This window comes from Anthonomus grandis, chromosome 22 (genome assembly GCF_022605725.1).
Source record: "Anthonomus grandis grandis chromosome 22, icAntGran1.3, whole genome shotgun sequence".
Lineage (NCBI taxonomy): Eukaryota > Metazoa > Arthropoda > Insecta > Coleoptera > Curculionidae > Anthonomus > Anthonomus grandis.
Genome location: NC_065567.1, coordinates 32,378,398 through 32,397,783, shown reverse-complemented (window position 1 = coordinate 32,397,783; position 19,386 = coordinate 32,378,398). Strand labels below are relative to the sequence as shown.

At 30.9% G+C, this 19,386-nt stretch overlaps 1 protein-coding gene across 1 annotated transcript in view; it reads left to right on the top strand.

Annotated features, from left to right (window-relative positions):
- LOC126748460 (homeobox protein goosecoid) overlaps nt 1–19,386 on the top strand; it is a 47,530-nt gene that overhangs the window by 9,481 nt on the left and 18,663 nt on the right. The window contains exon 3 of the mRNA XM_050457715.1: nt 15,473–15,723. Coding sequence (XP_050313672.1) covers nt 15,473–15,723 — 251 coding nt within the window. The remainder of the gene's footprint in view (nt 1–15,472; nt 15,724–19,386) is intronic.

Here is a 19,386-nt window from a genome sequence, read left to right as displayed (position 1 = left end):
TTATTAGTAAGGTTGCTATAACCACCCCCTGTAGCTACTATTCTAAGGGCGGCTTCCTTTTTCTAATAAACTAAACATTTTCTGAATACACCCTTAATCTTTTTCGACAAAAGCGTAATTACAAACACCTTGACACGCTTAATATGGAGGCACTTTTACGATTAGCCGTGGTTAATTGTTCGTGTGTAGCTTCACTTTGGCGTAAAAATCTCTATTTGAGTGAAGTTCAGCGAAGCAAAAGCGAGGCAAAGGAAAAAAAAATAAGTAGAAAATCAATAAGTGTTGTGTCGGAAAAGAAATATGAATTCTGTTACAAGTATGGAGATTTGGCGGTTACTTAATGTATGCCATGATAAAGTCTTCTTTCGAGTGTGAATTTACGCCCGCTTGGGTTTTTAAAGTAAAACACCTTAGAATCGACGCGGGTGGGCTTAAAGCTCGTAAGGGCTTGAGGAATTATTTCGTACACGCAAGAGATTTTTTTTCTATGTTACAAATTAAGCCTTTGGCAAACTTAAATGGAACTTTAACGGTCATAAAGAAAATCAATGAAAAACCGGCAGGGAAAAGTCGAATTCGGTCGGGTCGGCAAACAAAAACAAAGCTCGGGAAAGTAAGCTTTTAAACAGAAATCCCACAAGATTAAAATCGCCTTACTTAAAAAATCCGAACAATATTTAAGTTACTTTTCTTTTACTTTAAAGTAGTCATGCATGCAAAAATGCCCGGCTGGAAGCAGATTTTCCACCCGTCTTCCCCCGTTTTCATCCCGCACCGCCGTTTCCAACTCCGTCTAAAAAAAGCATAATATTATTTTATACTTTAACCCCCCTGGGGGCTCTATTATCGATTTTAAAACAAGCAACGGCGGATTATAGAACTTGCATTTTAGATGTGTTTTGAAAGTAAAGGGTGCCATTATGAAGATTTCTTTATGTTGCCATTATAAGGGATTCATTCAGGTGATATACGGAGTATCAAAAAACATTTTTTGAGTTAGGCACTTCGAAATTTCAGGGCATCTAAGTATATATACAGGAGTGAGAGAATTATAAAAGTTTAAAGAATTTGACACTACCGCTAATGAATTATTTGAAAAAAATATTTAAAAGACTTGAAGCTTAAAAGAACTTAATATCCTTTTAAGAAATGAATTAAATATTCTCAATCATTTATTGGATCCTAATAATATATTTATTTCTTTATTTAGTACAAACTCAACAGATGGGAAATTGGAAAAGAAAATAATATAATGCAATTCAATGCTTATTACATACCTGATAACTTTAGATTTCCAGATACTGTTTACTTAAACTAGTATTGACTCCACATTCCATAAATCACAATGAGTTTGATCAAATACGATATATACAGTGCGGCTCTTAATTGTATCCCGCCCCTCTTATCGTTTGAATGCATTTATATAAACTGCTCAACAATCGAACTGGATATTTTATAAATTACCGAAATTTGCTTAAAAAAATAAAATTTATCAAGTTGCGTTTTATGCTATAAATAAATCCTGTTGATAGCAAATATTCAAAATCCTAACAATTTAGTCACATAAAAGTGCTTGTAGAGACTTTATTATTCTCATTGTTACCAATAAATCTCTTTACTTTCTTAAAAATAATGGTTCTACGACGGTTAGAAACAGTACAACTCTAGCAATTAGTACGTTGGCTACAGGAGAGCCGAACTCAAGAAGAAGTTGCTAACCGGCTAAATATGTCCCAAAGTGTCGTGAGTCGTGCATGGAATCGATATGTAGAGACTGGGTCTGCAGCTTACAGGCATGGTGGAGGCCGAGAACGTGCTACAACTCATGCTCAAGACCGCTATATAACAGTGACCGCAAGAAGAAACCGAACATTTACGGCTTCGAGAATTAACAGCTACTTACGGCATGCTACTGGGAGGGTAATTTCTAATCAGACTGTTAGAAGAAGATTACATGCCAGCCACACATCCACGGTTGACGGGGAAACATCGTTCATGCAGAAATCGGTGGGCAATAGAACACAGTAATTGGATTTTTCAAAACTGGAGGTCTTGTATGTTTACGGATTACGAGTCCAGATTTCGGCTACATATGTGTGATGGTCGCATTTTGGTGTGGAGGGAAAGGGGACAGCGATACTATAAATATTTGATGGCGCCCACTACCCTTTTTGGTGGCGGTTCAGTTTGCCTTTGGGGAGGCATATGTTTCGATGGCCGCACCGATTTAGTGGTGTTAAGAAATGAAACAATAAACGCTCTACGATATAGAGACAATATTATAGAGAACATAATTGTACCATTTTTTGGTGTAATAGGCGAAGAATTCGTTTTAATCGATGATAATGCGCGTTCGCACCGTGCGAGAATTGTCAATGATCGCATTGAATTTCATGGCATTACCAGAATGGACTGGCACCACATTCACCCGACATGAATTGCCTTGAACATGTATGAGCCGAAATGTCTCGAAGATTAAACCAGCTCGAGCAGCCTCCAACCTTAGAACAACTATCCAATCAATTACCGGAAATATGGCAAAACATTCCTCAACACTACATTAAAAATTTAATAAGAACTATGCCGAACAGGGTGACAGCACTAAGACGAGCCAGGGGTGGACCTACGAGGTATTAATTTTTATGTCAGGACTTTGGGGCACGCTTTACAGGGTGTAATTTTATTTTAATTTTTCCTGTTGTGTGTTAAAAACTTACATTTTTTAGGAGATATCTGTTTATTAAATTTTTTTTAGGGCTATTGTGAGTGAACTTAATAGAGATTTATTTGTTACATTTAATTTTGTTTTATTGTAAATCAATGGCAAACTAAAATTGCAGATTTTTATAATATCCACTTCGATTGTTAAGCAGTGTAAAAATTTGCAATTTGACACACATCATTAGCAACCTAAATACTACTTTTTGATCTCTAGCTCATTTTGCAAAACTTCAAAATGGCGGCGGGACGCCATTTTGCCCAAAAATAAAATAAGATAAAAGGGGGTCATGTGATACATAGCTTAAAAGCTCTAATTTATATTAATAAAATATTAAGTCATTACCTCTACTTATAGCAAAATGGCAACTTTTCAAAATCTTATTTTTATTTTCTTTACTACACCTGTCCAGATGTAGTAAAGACCAAAACTTGACAGGGGACCTTTACTTAAACACGTTGGAATATGCAGTAGAATTACTGATCCTTGAGATTATTGAAGACAATCCTCATGAATTTGAGTTGGAAACAGTTTTTCAACAAGATGGAGCACCGCCTTACTTTACCGGAAATTTTAGAGAATATTTGACTAATACTTATCCTAATCGGTGTATTGGTCATCGAGGACCTATCGAGTGGCCAGCCAGGTCGCCCGATCCGACACCTCTGGACTTTTTTTTATGGGGCGATCTACGTCAAAGAATAATTGATGCATGTCTCAATATTGATGTTGCCACTTTCCAAAATGTTCGTGAAGAGTTCTTGAATAGATTGTTTTACTGTCTTGAAGTTTCAACATCTTTTGTAAATAGTGTTACATTTCTGTGTTACCTAAAGCTTAATTATTTTAAATGAAAAAAAAATACGATTTTGAAAGGCTGCCATTTTGCTATGGGTAGAAGTAATGACTTAATACTCTAGGACCATAAAGCATTCAGTAGGAGCTTTCAAACGATGTATCACATGACCCCCCTTTCTTTTTAATTTAATTTTTCAAAATGACGTTCCGCCGCCATTTTTAAATGAAGTGATGAACTTTTGTAATATTTGGTACGAGTACTGTCCATATAAAAAGTCATAGGATTACGTGTTATATACCTAGGTGCATACAAATTAATTTGGCAAAGTAAATCCAGAGCATTTATAAAATCATATTAATAAAAAAACAACATTGCAAGATAATTTCTCCCACTTTCTAAGCCTTGATGCAAATTTATTATTTCTAACCTAGGCATGTGCATTTCATATATACCTGTTTGCTTATAATATAAATATCATAAAAATTTGTTCTGAATCTTCTCTATAGAATACTTATGGGCTTTATAACGAGGACTCCATATTGTAACAAAATTCAGGAACACACTTTTACTGTCAACGTCAAAAACACTAACCTAACTCGCCTTGACTGTCGTTTAATTGTTTCCAAGGTAAAAACTGACTAAACAATTAAAACTGAATGAAATGTCACGAAGCGCGTCCTTCTTAAAGCCCGATGGAACAGTTTCGAAATATTTAGAATTATCTTCATTATTTTTGCCGAAAGAGACCAATAATTTTAGGAGAATACTGACAGTCAAAACAAGCAAGTATACAAATTCTAGAAAATTAAAACTACAGGGATTTACAATAATATAACCTAAATAAACTAAATTGGGGCCAAATTGGGGCTCTCGAACCAAACGTAAGTAGAACCCTAAATAAACCCTACGAATCAACTTTAACTACAGAATACTAATAAAATAGTACAAAAACTAGGAGAATAATTAACGTATTTACATATTCATAATAATATGATAGAGTAATATTCTAGAATACTTGTAATATAAGATACATGCAATGCCTTACAATGACCATACATACATTCTAGATACTTTATTAGTTATGTGCTTAATATGTGCCCTAAAAGATAGTTGCCAATACTGCCTCTTCCAACTTGTGATTAAATTCAACCTGGGTTTTCTTTCTATTGAAGCTAACTACAAAACATTTATCAATATTAAAATGTAATCTGTTTTTAATTTTTTTAGATCAGGGATATATCTTTTATAAGTTTTTTTGAATATTTTGACAGTCAAAGATACTATTGGCTTCAGAATAAATTTTAAGATCATTGGAACCATTTACCTCCTTAACCAGATCATTGATGAACAAAAGGAGTATTGGCCCAAGGTTAGATCCCTTCGGAATACCTGATGTTGCAAATTAATAGTTTGACTCATGACCTCTTATAACACCCCGCTATGCTGGAGATGAGGTCCAAGTATGATGCAAAGAATTTAGTTAAATTCAAATTTATTGTACAATTTTTGAAGAAATATGCTGTATGACTCTGTCGAAAGCCTTAGCAAAATCTGTATGTTAATACATCAACTTGGCACTTCTTGCCAACAGCTCCAGCAATATATTATGTAATCTTACAGAGATTTGTAGATGTAGAGTTTTTAGTCTTTTGCTGCTCAGAGAAATTTACAAATTTACAAAATATAGGCTCAAAAATGTTTGCCGGACAGGAGAGAAGTGATATGAGCCTATAATTTGTAATACCTGTCTTATCGCCTTTGTTAAACCGTGGACAAATTTTAGCTTCTTTCCATGCTTGTCCATACTATAACTTATTTTTTTCGTAAATATTTACAGAGCATTTCCGATTATTCTTTGAAAATTATTTTTTATAGTCAATATAAAAAAAATATATTTTTTATAAGTTTACATAAAACCTAAACTTAAGCCTACATTTATAATAAAACAAAATAAAATAAAATCCTAAAAACTTTTATGTATGAACACACGTAGTAATCAGTTTTCTTAAATTATTTCACTTAAAAAGCTAAAAGAAACCGTGCAATTTGTATTGTATTAATTAGAAATCTATAATAGATTTAATCAAAGCAATAACCTGTGATACACAGATCAATTCAATCACATGTTCAATACAAAAAAAAATTAAATATATAAATCACAAGATATTTCCTTGTTTGGTCAATAAGTTACTTTTAACACTCTTTATAAACGTTAATGTACATGTTTGTGTTTTTATTTCGTCCGCTAGTTCATTCCATAACTTAATAGCTACGTAACTGAATGATTTTTGGGAATTCGCAGTTTTATGTTGCGGAATTAAGAAATTATTTATATGCCTTGTATCATGGTTATGTCGACTATAGTAAAATAACCGACGCAAATAAGGTGGCTGACCAGTTTTTAAAACTCTATGCACAAAACTCAGCGAATGACATTTTCGCCTGTTAGTCATTGATAAAATGGAAAGCTTATTCAAGTAAGGCGTAATGTGTTCTCTGTATGTTATATTAAAAGAAAAACTTAAACAGGAGTTCTGTAATTTTTGACGTTTTGAATATAGTTAACAAGTTAAGGAATAATATTCAATTAAATTAATAAAATAATACATGAAATTAATACATATTCTGAAGAAGTCGATCAAAGTAATACCAAAATGTTAAAGTCATTTTATGGATACTTCACTCACACAATTAATAAATGCATAATAAAACGCTATCTATAGGCAAATCTGCACTGCTACTTTTAAGGATTTAAGAATAATTATGATTTTACCAACGTCGAATGTTAATAAGATTATCCTAGAAAGTCAATGTGTTTAAAAGAATCGAAGCACAGGCCTTGCTTTTGGTACCATCACTGTTGATAATGATATTAACAGAAATTGACAAAGACAAAAAGATTTGCAATAGCACTGGTACTTTTAGATTTTTCGAAGGCTTTTGATAGTATTATTTATGACCTTCTAAGAGCAAAGTTATAGTTTTTTAGATCAGTACTATAAACTATAGGCTTTAACAGATGACACTTAAATTTATTTTTATTTTAAACATCGTGATTATTTAAATGCATTTTTTTTATATAAATTTAATTTAGACTCAGAGCACAATTTTAAACTTAACCCTGTTAAATCAAATATCATGATTTTTTACCCAAAAAAGGATTTTTTTAAAGTTAATTTGAATATTGTATTGGATAAAATTACTCGTCCTAAGATGGATTGTGCAAGAATTTATTTGTTTGATTTTAGACACTGAGCTCAGATTTAACGAGTATGTATAATTTGGTGATGTAAAAGTCATTTTTAACGTTAAAAATTCTATAAAATAATTGCCATATTTTTATTTACGTAAAATGCTTTGCGAATCCTTAGTCTTGTTCTTCTTTAACTATGTTTATGTTTGAAATTGATTAAAAGAAATCGTATTTAGAAGATCCAAAATATTTGCTTAGGTCTTATATTTTATGCATATATTTCCTTTACACAAGTAATAATATTAATAAAAATTTAAAATAAAAAGTGCACCTTTTGACACCATTTTTTTTAATAACTAATCTGTCATATGCTCCCCAACATTTCTATCAATTTTCAATTATCTTTCTTGTATAAATATTATTATACCAAACCTCACTGATGACAGTTTCAAAAGATTAAAAAAATAAAAATAATTTCCATCTCTTAAAATCACATTTTTAAATTAATTGAATTGGTTCTAACGAAATATAATGCAATTTGAAAATGTATTTTTTATATATACAGTTTTTTTATCGAAAAAAAGAAGCGAAGCATAACATTGAATTAACCATATCACATATGCATGTTATATTTTTACTGTTTTTATGGCATTGTTTACATTTTGTTTTTTTCCAAAATTAAAGTCCTATTTGCGCCAATCTTTGTTTTTTTAAATTAATAGTAAACCAACGAGGGAGGCGAGTCAAAATAATGGGGCTAAAAAACAAACACAATGTAATAAAACTATTATACGGTATTGAAATATATGTTGTAAATAAAAATTTGTATACAAACAATATTTTTCCAAGCTTATTGTTGCCCGCATTTTTATTATTTAATTCACCATTGTTTTGCATACATGAGGGTGCGCTTTTATTAACCCCTTGGAAAAAAAACGAACTTTTTTAAATCTGTTAATTGCAAATTTGGAATAATATCCCTAAGAGAGATAAAACATCCCTTTTCACGTACACTTCCTTAGACTTTGCTCCAATATTAAATAATGTAAAAAGATCAATAGGGTGTATAGTGCAAAACCCTCTAGCTTCAAACGAAGTGTTATTTTATTAAATTTTTGTATATATAAGTTATTTTGTTTGTTAGACGTTTATATGAATTTTATATTCTTAATTTATTTTGGTTTAGGCCTAAAAAGATATAATGGGTTTTAAAATAGACGTTTAAAAAAAAAGTGATTTTTGAGAATTTATTAAAAACTTTTGCACTGATTGTTTTAATATTCGGTGATTATACTAACAATTTTTTAAACTAAAATCCTCGACTAAAAAAACCGCTGTTGACTGACGCAGAATTGAAAAAAAAAAATTTTAAAATAGCGCAGTTTTGAAAATCATTAGTATTTTTCATATAAAATGTACTATTTTTATTCGATCGAAATATCAGATGGTTAACAAATGGAAAAATGAATACTTAAAGGGATGAAACAAGATTGAAGTCCATCGGATTTTTTTTTTCAAATTATAGTGTCAGCAAATTTAAAAACCTCTATTTTAGGAATAATACGTTTAAAGGAAAAATATATTTATAAATATCTAATATGATATAGTATTTATACTTATCCAATATTTATAAAACGATGAATACTATACCTAATCTGATACTTCAGGGCCATATGATTACACATTAATCTTGTTTCAAAGAATGTTGCTGATTAAAAATATAAAAAAACACGATTTTTTATTATTATTTTTGAAGAAAATCGGTGGAAAATTAAGGAATTTATTCCTGTTTCTCTACTTGGGAGTCTTATTAATTTGTCATATTTTTACATCCAGTTTTTCCACATTTTTATAAACATACTTTTTATTCTTAATTAAAAATCCTTTCCATACATGTGATTTTCATGGAAATCGGTGGAAAATTAGGGAATTTATTCCAGTTTTTCTACTTAGGAGTTTAATTAATTTGTCATATTTGTACATATTATATTTAAATTTCAATTTAAAAAAAAAATCTATAAACATGAGAAATTATTTGAAAAAACAATTAAAGACTACAGGCGAAAAAGGATGAGGGTCACGAATCCAAAGTTTTGTGCAAAACAGATTTTAAATTTAAAAACCTTGTATTTTCTTATAGCTTAACTCTTTTTAGAAGATTTTTTTTTAAAAGGTAGGCTTGTGTATTTGTTTTTACTAAAAGAGTTTAAAACTACTAATTTTTTAACATAAGCATCTAGAAAAAAATTTCATTATGGTACACAAAATCAGGAAAAAAAAGATGAAGGTCCAAAAATTTTGTATTCAGTTACATTTAAATTTTCAAAGTAAAGTTGAGCTTCGACTCTACAAAAACGTTTTAAATCCTGCAGGTTTTGGTATTTCTTAGCATTGATGGGAATCCTGTTTTCATATTTGAAATTTGGAAGTTCAAATTGTCCTGAAGGTAGATCTAATATACCAACTATATTGTCTACATTTTTTAATTTGCCTTTGGCTGCTTTTCCTCTCGCTTTTCCTTTTTTGGTAGTTCCCAGTTTTTTTTGTAGGCACTACGACGCTTGAAATAAAGCCTCCATTATACGAATCACGATGATCGATCATTCTGGGCTCTTCTTTTTTTAAGAGCAGTTCTCTGATTGGGCGGGTTTAAAAGGGACATTTTGTTACATAATAGTTTGTTAAATGATCAGTCCAGCTTCGAAAAATCTCTTGATATTCATAGCTAACTACTTTAAAGGGACTTGGTTTAACACGGGCATTTCGAATGTGATCATTCCAATCGAAAGGAAGTTCGACAAAAGCTTTGGAATTGATTAAGCCCATATTACGATCACATTCCATGTAGCTATGTCCTCTAATTGGAAAAACCATTTTTATACACTGAAGTCGGCCTACTTTATGTACAACATAATGAAGTATTCGAAACAAAGTATAATTTTTATTCTGTCCACAATACGAATCACAAAAAATCACAAGTTCTTGATCTTCGGGATACAATTCATTAAGTATGTAATTAAACAGCATAGAAGCAACTTCGTCTGCTCCTTTTTTTGCGGCGGTTTCTGTGTACGTATAAAAAAATGCCTCACCACTGGCTAAAACGTGAATATTAAATAAGGAGAACGATAACTGTCGTTTGTAGTATACGTCATTAGTGCTAATGTTTGGCAGTGGCTAAGTGTAGCTAGTGCTAAAGTTTTTTTGATAATCCATAGCAATAGCTTCAATATGGCGGTGTTGTTGAGCTCTTTTGCGTTCGGATCGTTTTCTTTGATAAAAAGCCTCTGCCTTCTTAAGGTGAAATTGATTTGTCACATGTAATGTAGCAAGGTTTGAAGCCTGTGAAAGATCTGCAATTTTTGCTTTATATTCATCGCAACTGCTGCATGTGTCACTGCGCGGGTAACCGAAACTAATATTAAATTTGTTTACAAAGATAGAACTATATGACTCATATGAAATTGATCTAGTCGGATGTAATTCCTTAAACATTTGCAACATTTTCTTAACGTTTAACTCCTCTGGTAGGTAGGTTTTTTTCGACTTGTGAAGGCTATAGTGTGACTGTCTACCTTTAAATGATCGAATATGAGCAAAGACAGCATTAGTGGTTTCTTGGTGTAACTTGTTTGGTCGATTGGAATGTCGACCACGACCATCTTCACCAACATGTCCGTCTTTAACAAGCTTTTGCTGGATGTTTTGAATGCGCTTCGCTGATATTCCATGTAACGACAGCATTGCCTTGTATCAAACAGGAATCTCTTTGGCTCCATTATCTCGCATTACTCGAACCTTGAAAGAAATTAACTACTGTAAAACAAGTAATGAGCTAGAACAATAATACAACTTACCTTATATTTGTAGGAGAATGAGTGATAAACTACATCTTCATCGTTAGCTTTGGCGCCGTCTTTTAACTGGCTCATGCGAAATGAGACCTGCCAAGTATAAGGTCTGCTCATTATAGGATTTTATTTCATTAAAGTTTTTAATAATCGCCAAACGGTCTTGAACACCAATTACTTCAAAACATTTTAACCTTGAACAATTACAACTGCTACCAGTTTCATGTGTTTGCAATCTTAGTTTTTTTGACGAGTCAAAAACGCGATCTAATTTTGGCCTTTTTTTAGTAACGCTAACACTCAGCCATCTTAAAAATTCCGTGAGAAACACGTGAAGCAGACAAAAACTCGAGAGTCACATTACCGCACTTAAAAACAAAAGCAAACTGCTTCCTGTTGACGCCCGAATTTACTAGCATACAAGATTTTTTAAAAGTGGGGAATTTTTGGACTCTCATCCGTTTTGTATAAATCGAGTGGACCATCATCTTTTTTCCCCTGATGTATGGCTTATACCAAAACGCACTTTATATGGTCATGTCATTTGTTTTCCTCGGTACGGTATAATAGACGTAAAATACTGGATTTTTTCCGCGATTTGGCGTGTCTATCTCAATTTTTCGTTTTTTGGACCCTGATCCTTTTTCCCCTGTGGTCTTCAATTACTGAGAAGATGTAAAAAATATGGCTAGATGATCTACACTATTACGTCAATAAGAGATATTTTCTTATTTTTGTCTTTTTTAGTTTGTGTTTTTTTTTGTGTCATTTTTCTTAAAATTTATCAATTTTTAATATTCTTTAGTTATAAATACTTAACATCGAATTCCTGGACGTTATAGAAAATGATTCTAAAAGCCTAAAACATATGGAAAATGATTTTAAATTGGGAATGAAAATCAAATGAAAAAATGGTAGATTTAAACTTAAATGTCTATAGTAAATCCAAAAATCTCGAAAAAAAATGATAAATTACTTGAAAACATAATTACTGAAGTGTAAGAGAAAAACTGCATATTTGAGTTTATTTTATTTGAAGTTTTTTTGTACAATTGTTGTAAATATTATTTGTTTAATTCCTAAAAAGCAAACAAAATTTTTCTGACGATTTACACAATTACGTCAATAAGAAGTCCATTTATATTTTGTCTTTTTCAGTATGATTGTACTTCTTTTGTGTCGTTTTTGGTAATGTTTTTTTTATATCATTTATTTTCTTTAGTCGCAAATAATTAATACCAAATTCCTGGAACACATGGAAAATGATTCTGAAATCCTAAAATATATGAAAAATTCTTTTAAATTTGGAATAAAGATCCCTAATAGATTCAAACTCAAATGCCTATATTAAAAGAAAAACCACTAAAAATGCTTGAAAGAAATCAAAGAGTAGAAACATTTGAAAAACAGGAGAAGTTATTTAAAAAAATATTTATTAAAAAATGTTTAAGAAAAATTCACATGCTTAACAGACATAAATAATTACGTCAAGTGTTTGCAATATAATAAGAATTTTTTTTTTTATTTTTGTTTGTCGTTTTTTTTTAATTGATATATTTTTAAGATATTTAGCCATAAATTTTTTTTTTTAAATTCCTCGAAGATATACAAAATGATTCTGAAGATTTTCATAATTACGTCAATAAGAAATCCTTTTTAATTTTTGTGCTTTTTAGCGAATAATTTAATAATTTAAAGTAAAATAATTTAATTTTTGTGCGAAAGCAAGATTTCGTAGTTTAACGTTGACTATAACTTGCTATTTTCTTGAAAATCCTAAACCAACTAGTCTTGTCCATCTTTTATTTAAGAAGAAACATTATTATGTATTATATAATAATGACATTATATAATATTATTTTCAGCCTACACCGGAATATTGGCAATGTCGCGGTACAGTATGCTGTTCACAAACCTGCCTTCAAATACTAATTTTGATTTTAGTGGTTGTAAACAAACAAAATAATAAGGAAAATAGTGTAAAGAAATAATGGATCTTTCAAATAAATTTAGGAAATGCCTTTTATTAGTATTGTTCTAGTGTTTGCTATTAAGTATCACTTAAATCTTTGGAGGCCTGACAAGCTCTGCAAGATCTCATCACAAGGTTTAACTGTGACTCAAATGAGGACTAAAAACTTTTTAATTGCCTCTGTAATTGTTACTTTAAGTCTAGCTTTCTTCATTTTTGGACATCACAAGCCTGAAACTATACAGAATATTGTATCGAGCACAAATGAGCAGATACAGAATTTTAAAGTAAGTCCGGACAAAGTATTCTAATGTATAGGGTATTATATTTTATATTAGTTATGTTTCTTTTACATAATATTTTATAACACACACTAATACTACTACTAACATAAGAAAAGATTTATTATACTAATAAGATTAGATTTGTGAAAAAAAACAACATTTTATTAAAAAATGGAATGACACTGGTAATTGTAAATAATTTACTCAAAGGGTCTGAACCAAATGCCAGTGTAATTAAGTCGCTGTTAGCTGGTTCACAGTGAAAGAGGGGATAGACAGAGATAGTGATGTAAAATTCTCGAGCACGTAATTTAAAAGATTGTTCCCTGAGCACGAACGAGCATAAACGAGAAAAACCTGAGAATTTATGTTTGGGATGTGGTAAAGTATTCAAAAACTTATTTTTCATGATTTTTTCTCAAAATGCCTAGAAAAATGCTCAATATTCTCCTAATGCTTTGCAAAATACCGACACTGAATTATTGTTCTAACTTTATAAAAACCTTAACATCATAATATTCATAAATCCGGATAGAATAAGAATATTCATCATAAATAACCAAATATTATATCTAAAGGGGTTTTTAAAGAATATACAAGAATTCATGTTACCGATCAGGTTTGATATTATATTCTTAAAAACTGAGCATAGTTTGTGTGCTATGCAATGTAAATACAAATACAAAGTAGGTAACATGGAAATAATATGTGAAACGTTTTATGATGTAAGAAGTAAAAAGTAACTCGAAAAAAAGCTTTATATAAAAAAATAAACTGCAATCTGCAATAAACCAAAAATACAGTTTTAACCTAACTCAGGTACTCTAATTGTGGATCAATATCAAGATCAACAGTAGTCAAGCCCATCGAAACTTTCTGGCGCAATGCTACTATTGGAATCGAAATCGTGAGCCCCGCTCTCTTCGTCATCGGACTCATCAGTCTCTGAATTCTCAGATTCTAATGTTAATAATAAATCATGGACCTGATCACCCAGAGGAGGAGCTGTCTGTTTAGACGTGGAAGTATCCAAGGATTGAGGTTGGTTTACCTCCATTGACTTGGGACTCTTTGGCTATCAGATTAAGGTCCCGCTCTCTTCACCGTCAAACGATTTCGACGTTTAGTATGGACTAACGAATACCTACTAAATGTTCGCTCAGTCGCGGCTGACGAAGGCGGAAGCGTCAAAATGATTACTGCTAAATCCTTGATAGCTGTTTTCGAGCAATAACCCTGCCACCATGTTACAGGATCTATTTTGCCAACAATGCCTTATAAATAGGGCTTCGCAAATGTTTCGGTATGTGCTATGTATTGAGCTAATTCAACGGCGATTGCACTTTCTAGAAGACGAAAATTTTCATTAGTGGCAGCCAGTGTATTAATAAATTGTATCCTTAAAATAAAAATACATCATATTATTACATTTTTCTCTTTTGTGTCTTTAATTTATTTTGTTGTGAATATGCGTTAGTTGTAAGTGTTTAATATCAAATTTCTTTAAGATATAGAAAATGATTCTTAGTGCCTGAAAATAATGAAAAATTATTTTAAATTTGGAATAAAAATCCCCAATAGATTCGAAGTTAAATGTCTAGAAAAAAAATCCCAAAAATCTGAAAAAATTAAGAAATTACTTAAAAAAAAATAATTAAAAAAACCTTATGTGATGGTTAAAAGACACAAATAATTACGTCAAATCACTGCAATAAAATGAGAAGTCCTTTTTCATTTTTTATCAATGGTTTTTTTCTTACAATTTGTATATTTAATCATATATACTTTTTAATAAATTCCTAGACATACAAAAAAAACTTCAATACCTGGAAGATTTTTAACGACAGCAATACTTCAAATATGTACACAAATTAGTGTACCTGTTAAAGATTGAAGCTGCTGGAAAAATGACATATATATTAAAAACATTGTAGGTAAATATTGATTTGGTACCAGAAATGAAAGAGGTGAACATAAGAAATCACAAGAGAGCCTAGAGCAGAGCTGGAGATGAAAGTGAAATCCACATCAATATCAAAAACCTACAAAAAAACTGCAAACCCCTAAGCCCATAAATCCTCAAAACGCACTCCAAGCTGCATCCGTATACCAGAACGACATAGATATAATATGGCAACAACCCCAAAAAATCATTTTGGATGTAGTACGTGTAGGTACTCCAAAGCCCAATGTCGACAGACGTAAATATTGGGTGACTGAAGACATCCTAAAAATTATTGAAGAACGCAAAAAATTAGGATTTGCATCACCTATCGATCATGCAGCTATTAAAAATTCTATAAATATCCTATAAAGAAATGAAAGGAAGCAAAAAAAAAACTTTAATTGAACAGTCGAATGCAGAGTGTCCCATTTAAAGTTAACAAAGTTGGTATCCACTCTGAATATTCTGAAGATTCTGAGAAATTGAATTGGGCTATCTTATGTGGTCCACTCTGTTCTTGCAAAGAAAAACTTACTAAACAAATTTCTCTTCGTAATCCTAACCTAACACTTTCAAATTTAAAAATTCCACTCATAACTTATAATTTATTACTGAACATCAAATACTTTAGTTCATGTTGTTTTACCAAGGACTGCTTTCTTATCAAAACTGTCATTAACTGTAATTTTACCACTCCATATTGTTTCAGCAATGGCATACCCCGGATTATATCCAGGCTACGTACATGCTCTTGCAGCAGCCTCCCAAGCAGCTTCCCTAGCTGGAACCGTTAGTCACCATCACCATCAACCACCAAAAAGGAAACGCAGACACCGGACGATTTTCAGCGAAGAACAACTGGAGCAACTGGAAGCAACTTTTGAGCAGACGCATTATCCAGATGTTGTTCTTCGTGAACAGCTAGCGTTGAAAGTTGATCTTAAGGAGGAACGAGTTGAGGTAGGTTCTGTGTTAATATGAATCTTTCCACTAGAATTTTAGTTAGTAGAAGTTGCGATATTTCTCACGTCTATATTTCTTTGGTATCTTTAGGGTTAATTGATTTCTCACTCTGTGTTCCTATTCCACATTCACATTTTGTAGTATTTGCAGTAATTTCTTCGTTTTTTCGGACTCACGTCTCAAGACCATATGTTGACTCCAATTTACGTCTTAAGTTTTCATTAGTAGAATATAGAAAATGTCAGTGAAGTGTGCATTTGAAGGTCCTTGCTGAACGCCAATAATAAGTTTATGGATATACTTTAATCTGCAAAGAAATTTTTTTGATTTTTTCAAAAGTGAGGTTAGGACCTGAAATAGTAAAATGGAAAATAATACTATTGAAGGTTCAAAAACGGTGTATTGTGGCAGCCTGTATAGAGTCGAATGCATCGGAACTTATAGTTTGAGAGTTGAAGGGGGAGGTGGAACTTATAAAAAATTAGCTTTAAATTATCAAACATCAGAAATGCAACCATGGTGAGTCTAAAATTAATCCTGAAAAAGTTTTTAGCGAAATGAAGGACAATCAGATCAAAAAACTTTAAAGAATTAGGTAGCGATGAATTATTGGGGAAAATGGAGGATGAAAAGAAGGTTGTGTATAAAGTATTTGAGACATTACATATCAAGCCGAGTCTTGGTAGTATGAATAAAGTAGAAAAGCTTCTTCGCATAGGTAAGAGGTAAGAAAATTCTTGTGGGCCCCTGAAAGTCATCTATACTGATTCATCCTGTATTAAAAGCCAAGAAAAATTAGCGCAATTTGATTGCAAGATAAAATCTGATTAGACTACTGTACAGAATATAAAAAAGCAATAATAGAACTTGAGGCAAAAAGCGAAGAGTACGGAAAGAATTTTGTAATTCGTTGCATCAATGGTTCTTCCAAGGTTATAAAATATGACCGACAAATGAACAGAAAAAACTAGATAATAACTTATTACTAATGTACCACCAGAAAGTTAGTGGAATGAAAACCAAAATTTCAGATTTTATTTTAAATTTGCAATAAAGATCCAAAATAGACTCAAATTTAAATGCCTAGAAAAAAAATCCCGTTAAACTAGTTAAAAATTTTAGAAATAATTAAAAAAATGTAAAAAAACTTATGTGGTTAAAAGACACAAATAAATACGTCAAATCCCTGCAATAAAATGAGAGGTCCCTTTTAATTTTTTATCAATGGTTTTTTTTTACAATTTGCATATTTTTCATATATTTAATCATAAATACTTTTTAATAAAGTCCTAGGCATACAAAAAAAAATCCAATAGCTGGAAGATTTAGCAGCAATACTTCAATAAAAATAAAAAAATACTTTAAATATTTAAACGTCCAAAAATCTGGAAAATCAGCTAAAAACTTTAATAGTTATTTAAATTATGCAAAAAAATCTTTTCCAAATAGAAACACGTGCTAAGGAGTAGATCAATGATTGAATAAAATGAAGTTTTTTTTTTAGGCACTGAAAAAAAAATTACACATAACAATACAAAGAAAATTAATTAAAATCGTATTATATCATCAGAAGTCCAACTCCTTTTAAAGGCAAAGTAAGTTTTCAACCGGAAAGCAGTAAACGGTGCAAAGTTTTTGGTTTTATATTATTAATTTTCTATTTAACGAATATTAAAGAGGGCTTCTTAATTGGTTAGTAATTAACGGAGTAATAATATACATCTCAAAGAAAGCTCGGTCGCGGCCCGATTCTCGGAAAAGTTCCGGGGAAAATCTAAATTTCTAATTAGCTCAACGTTTGGAAAATAATCAAACTTAAGCGCGGGTTAATGATGTAAAAGTTACATTGGGGAGATCCGCAGTAAATAATATAAGACGAAAATATACCCTGCATGCGCTCAAAAAAATGTGCCTTTTAAAGTAAATTTATCAAAAAAAATCCGTAATCAGTATAATCCCAACACGTAAATTACACCAAGAAACTTTACAAACGCCGGAGTTTATCGACTCCACACAAAAAAAAAACCGCTCCAATCTTAAAAACTTTAAACGCAAGCAAAAAAAGAGAAAAAAAGGAAAATAATGCCCGCGGATAAATTGATTTCCTTTATTGGCTTGTATACAGTTAGGATTTCCAGCGCTAATGTATTTAAAGTTGATTTGAAAAATAGGGATTCCTCGATCGATATTTATATTAAAAAGAAGAATAGCTCTGTTTACTTATTCGGCATCCTAATTTGCGTATGCGGTTGAGATACGGCTTCGAGGAGCACAAAACGGCTATAATGGGGTGCCTGAGATTTTATTAACTCCCCCCTTGGCTACTCGGCGTTATGTAAATAAAGCGATTCACTTGTGAGGTATCACATATCTTTCTTGGCTGATCGAATTTTCATGTTGCGTTTTCAGATCTGTTTTGGTAATAAAACGTTCTTTAGCGTTCTTTAAGGTTTTAGAAAATTTAGGGGTTGACTAGATTATTAGGGAAAAACCAGCTTTTTTATCCTAAATATAGGAAATCATTAAAAAAATTAAAGCAATTGACTGATAATTGGTAAAATAAAACTGTTATATAGCTGATTAAGCAGAGAGTTGTAGGAACTAATAACTTAAATAATAATTATGCACCCATACAAAGAACTTCTAGACCAATCTCAAACACAGGAAAAATCAATTATATAGCATAAACTGGAATTTTTTTTTATCAATGACTTAGATACTGATTGGGCAATCTTTTTGGATAACTTTTATATATATTATAAGGATGATTTTCTAGAAAAAAATTGTTAAAGATCGAAATCCTGATCTTTCTAAATTAAAGAGGTTTGCTGAAAAACTTCAAACTTACATGGAAAGTATATTAAAGTAGAACTGGCCAATTTTTGAAATGTATTTTTTCTATTTATTTCATAAAAATTAAACCTGTTCTGTTTTGATATGAAACAGATGAGCTTTTGAGGTTATATTAAGGTTTTAGAAGGAGAATTATTAGCATTAATTATTAACATTAGTATAGTCAATAATATAAGTTATTAAGTTTTATCTTTATTTTTTATATAATTGACTATTTTCTTAATAAAAATAGGTCTAAAAAAGGAAACCACTCTTCCTGTGCCCTTTAGAGATATGCACAAAATCAATTAATATAATCAAAGACATAAAATTATAATTTTTTCGAAATATGAAAAATAATTTAACTTTTTCTTAATATAAGTAGATTTTAAAGAAATAATTACCACATCCATTAAAGTTATGCACAAAACTAATACACTTTTATTTTAGAGTAATAGAATCAAGGTGTTCAATGGGGTTCTTCTAGATTTGGAAAAGGGTAAAGGTGGTACTTGATGACCCATGTTTTTGCTTAAGGCAAGGCAACCAAAAAAAATATATATATAATGGATCGGGAATAGAACTATGTGCTACTTATGGATAATTCCAAGGAACCTATCATTTTTTCATACTTATCCATTACAGCGGTTTTTCTTGAAATTAAAGGATTCATGTTCTATTATTATTACATATTTAAATATAATTTAACTTTTAATGCAAACTGATTAATTAAGAAAAGGGTGACCAATAAAATTATGCAACAAAATTAGTTAGTTGAATCAAAAACAGAAATATATTATTATATTATATTATTTTTTGGTCTCCTAA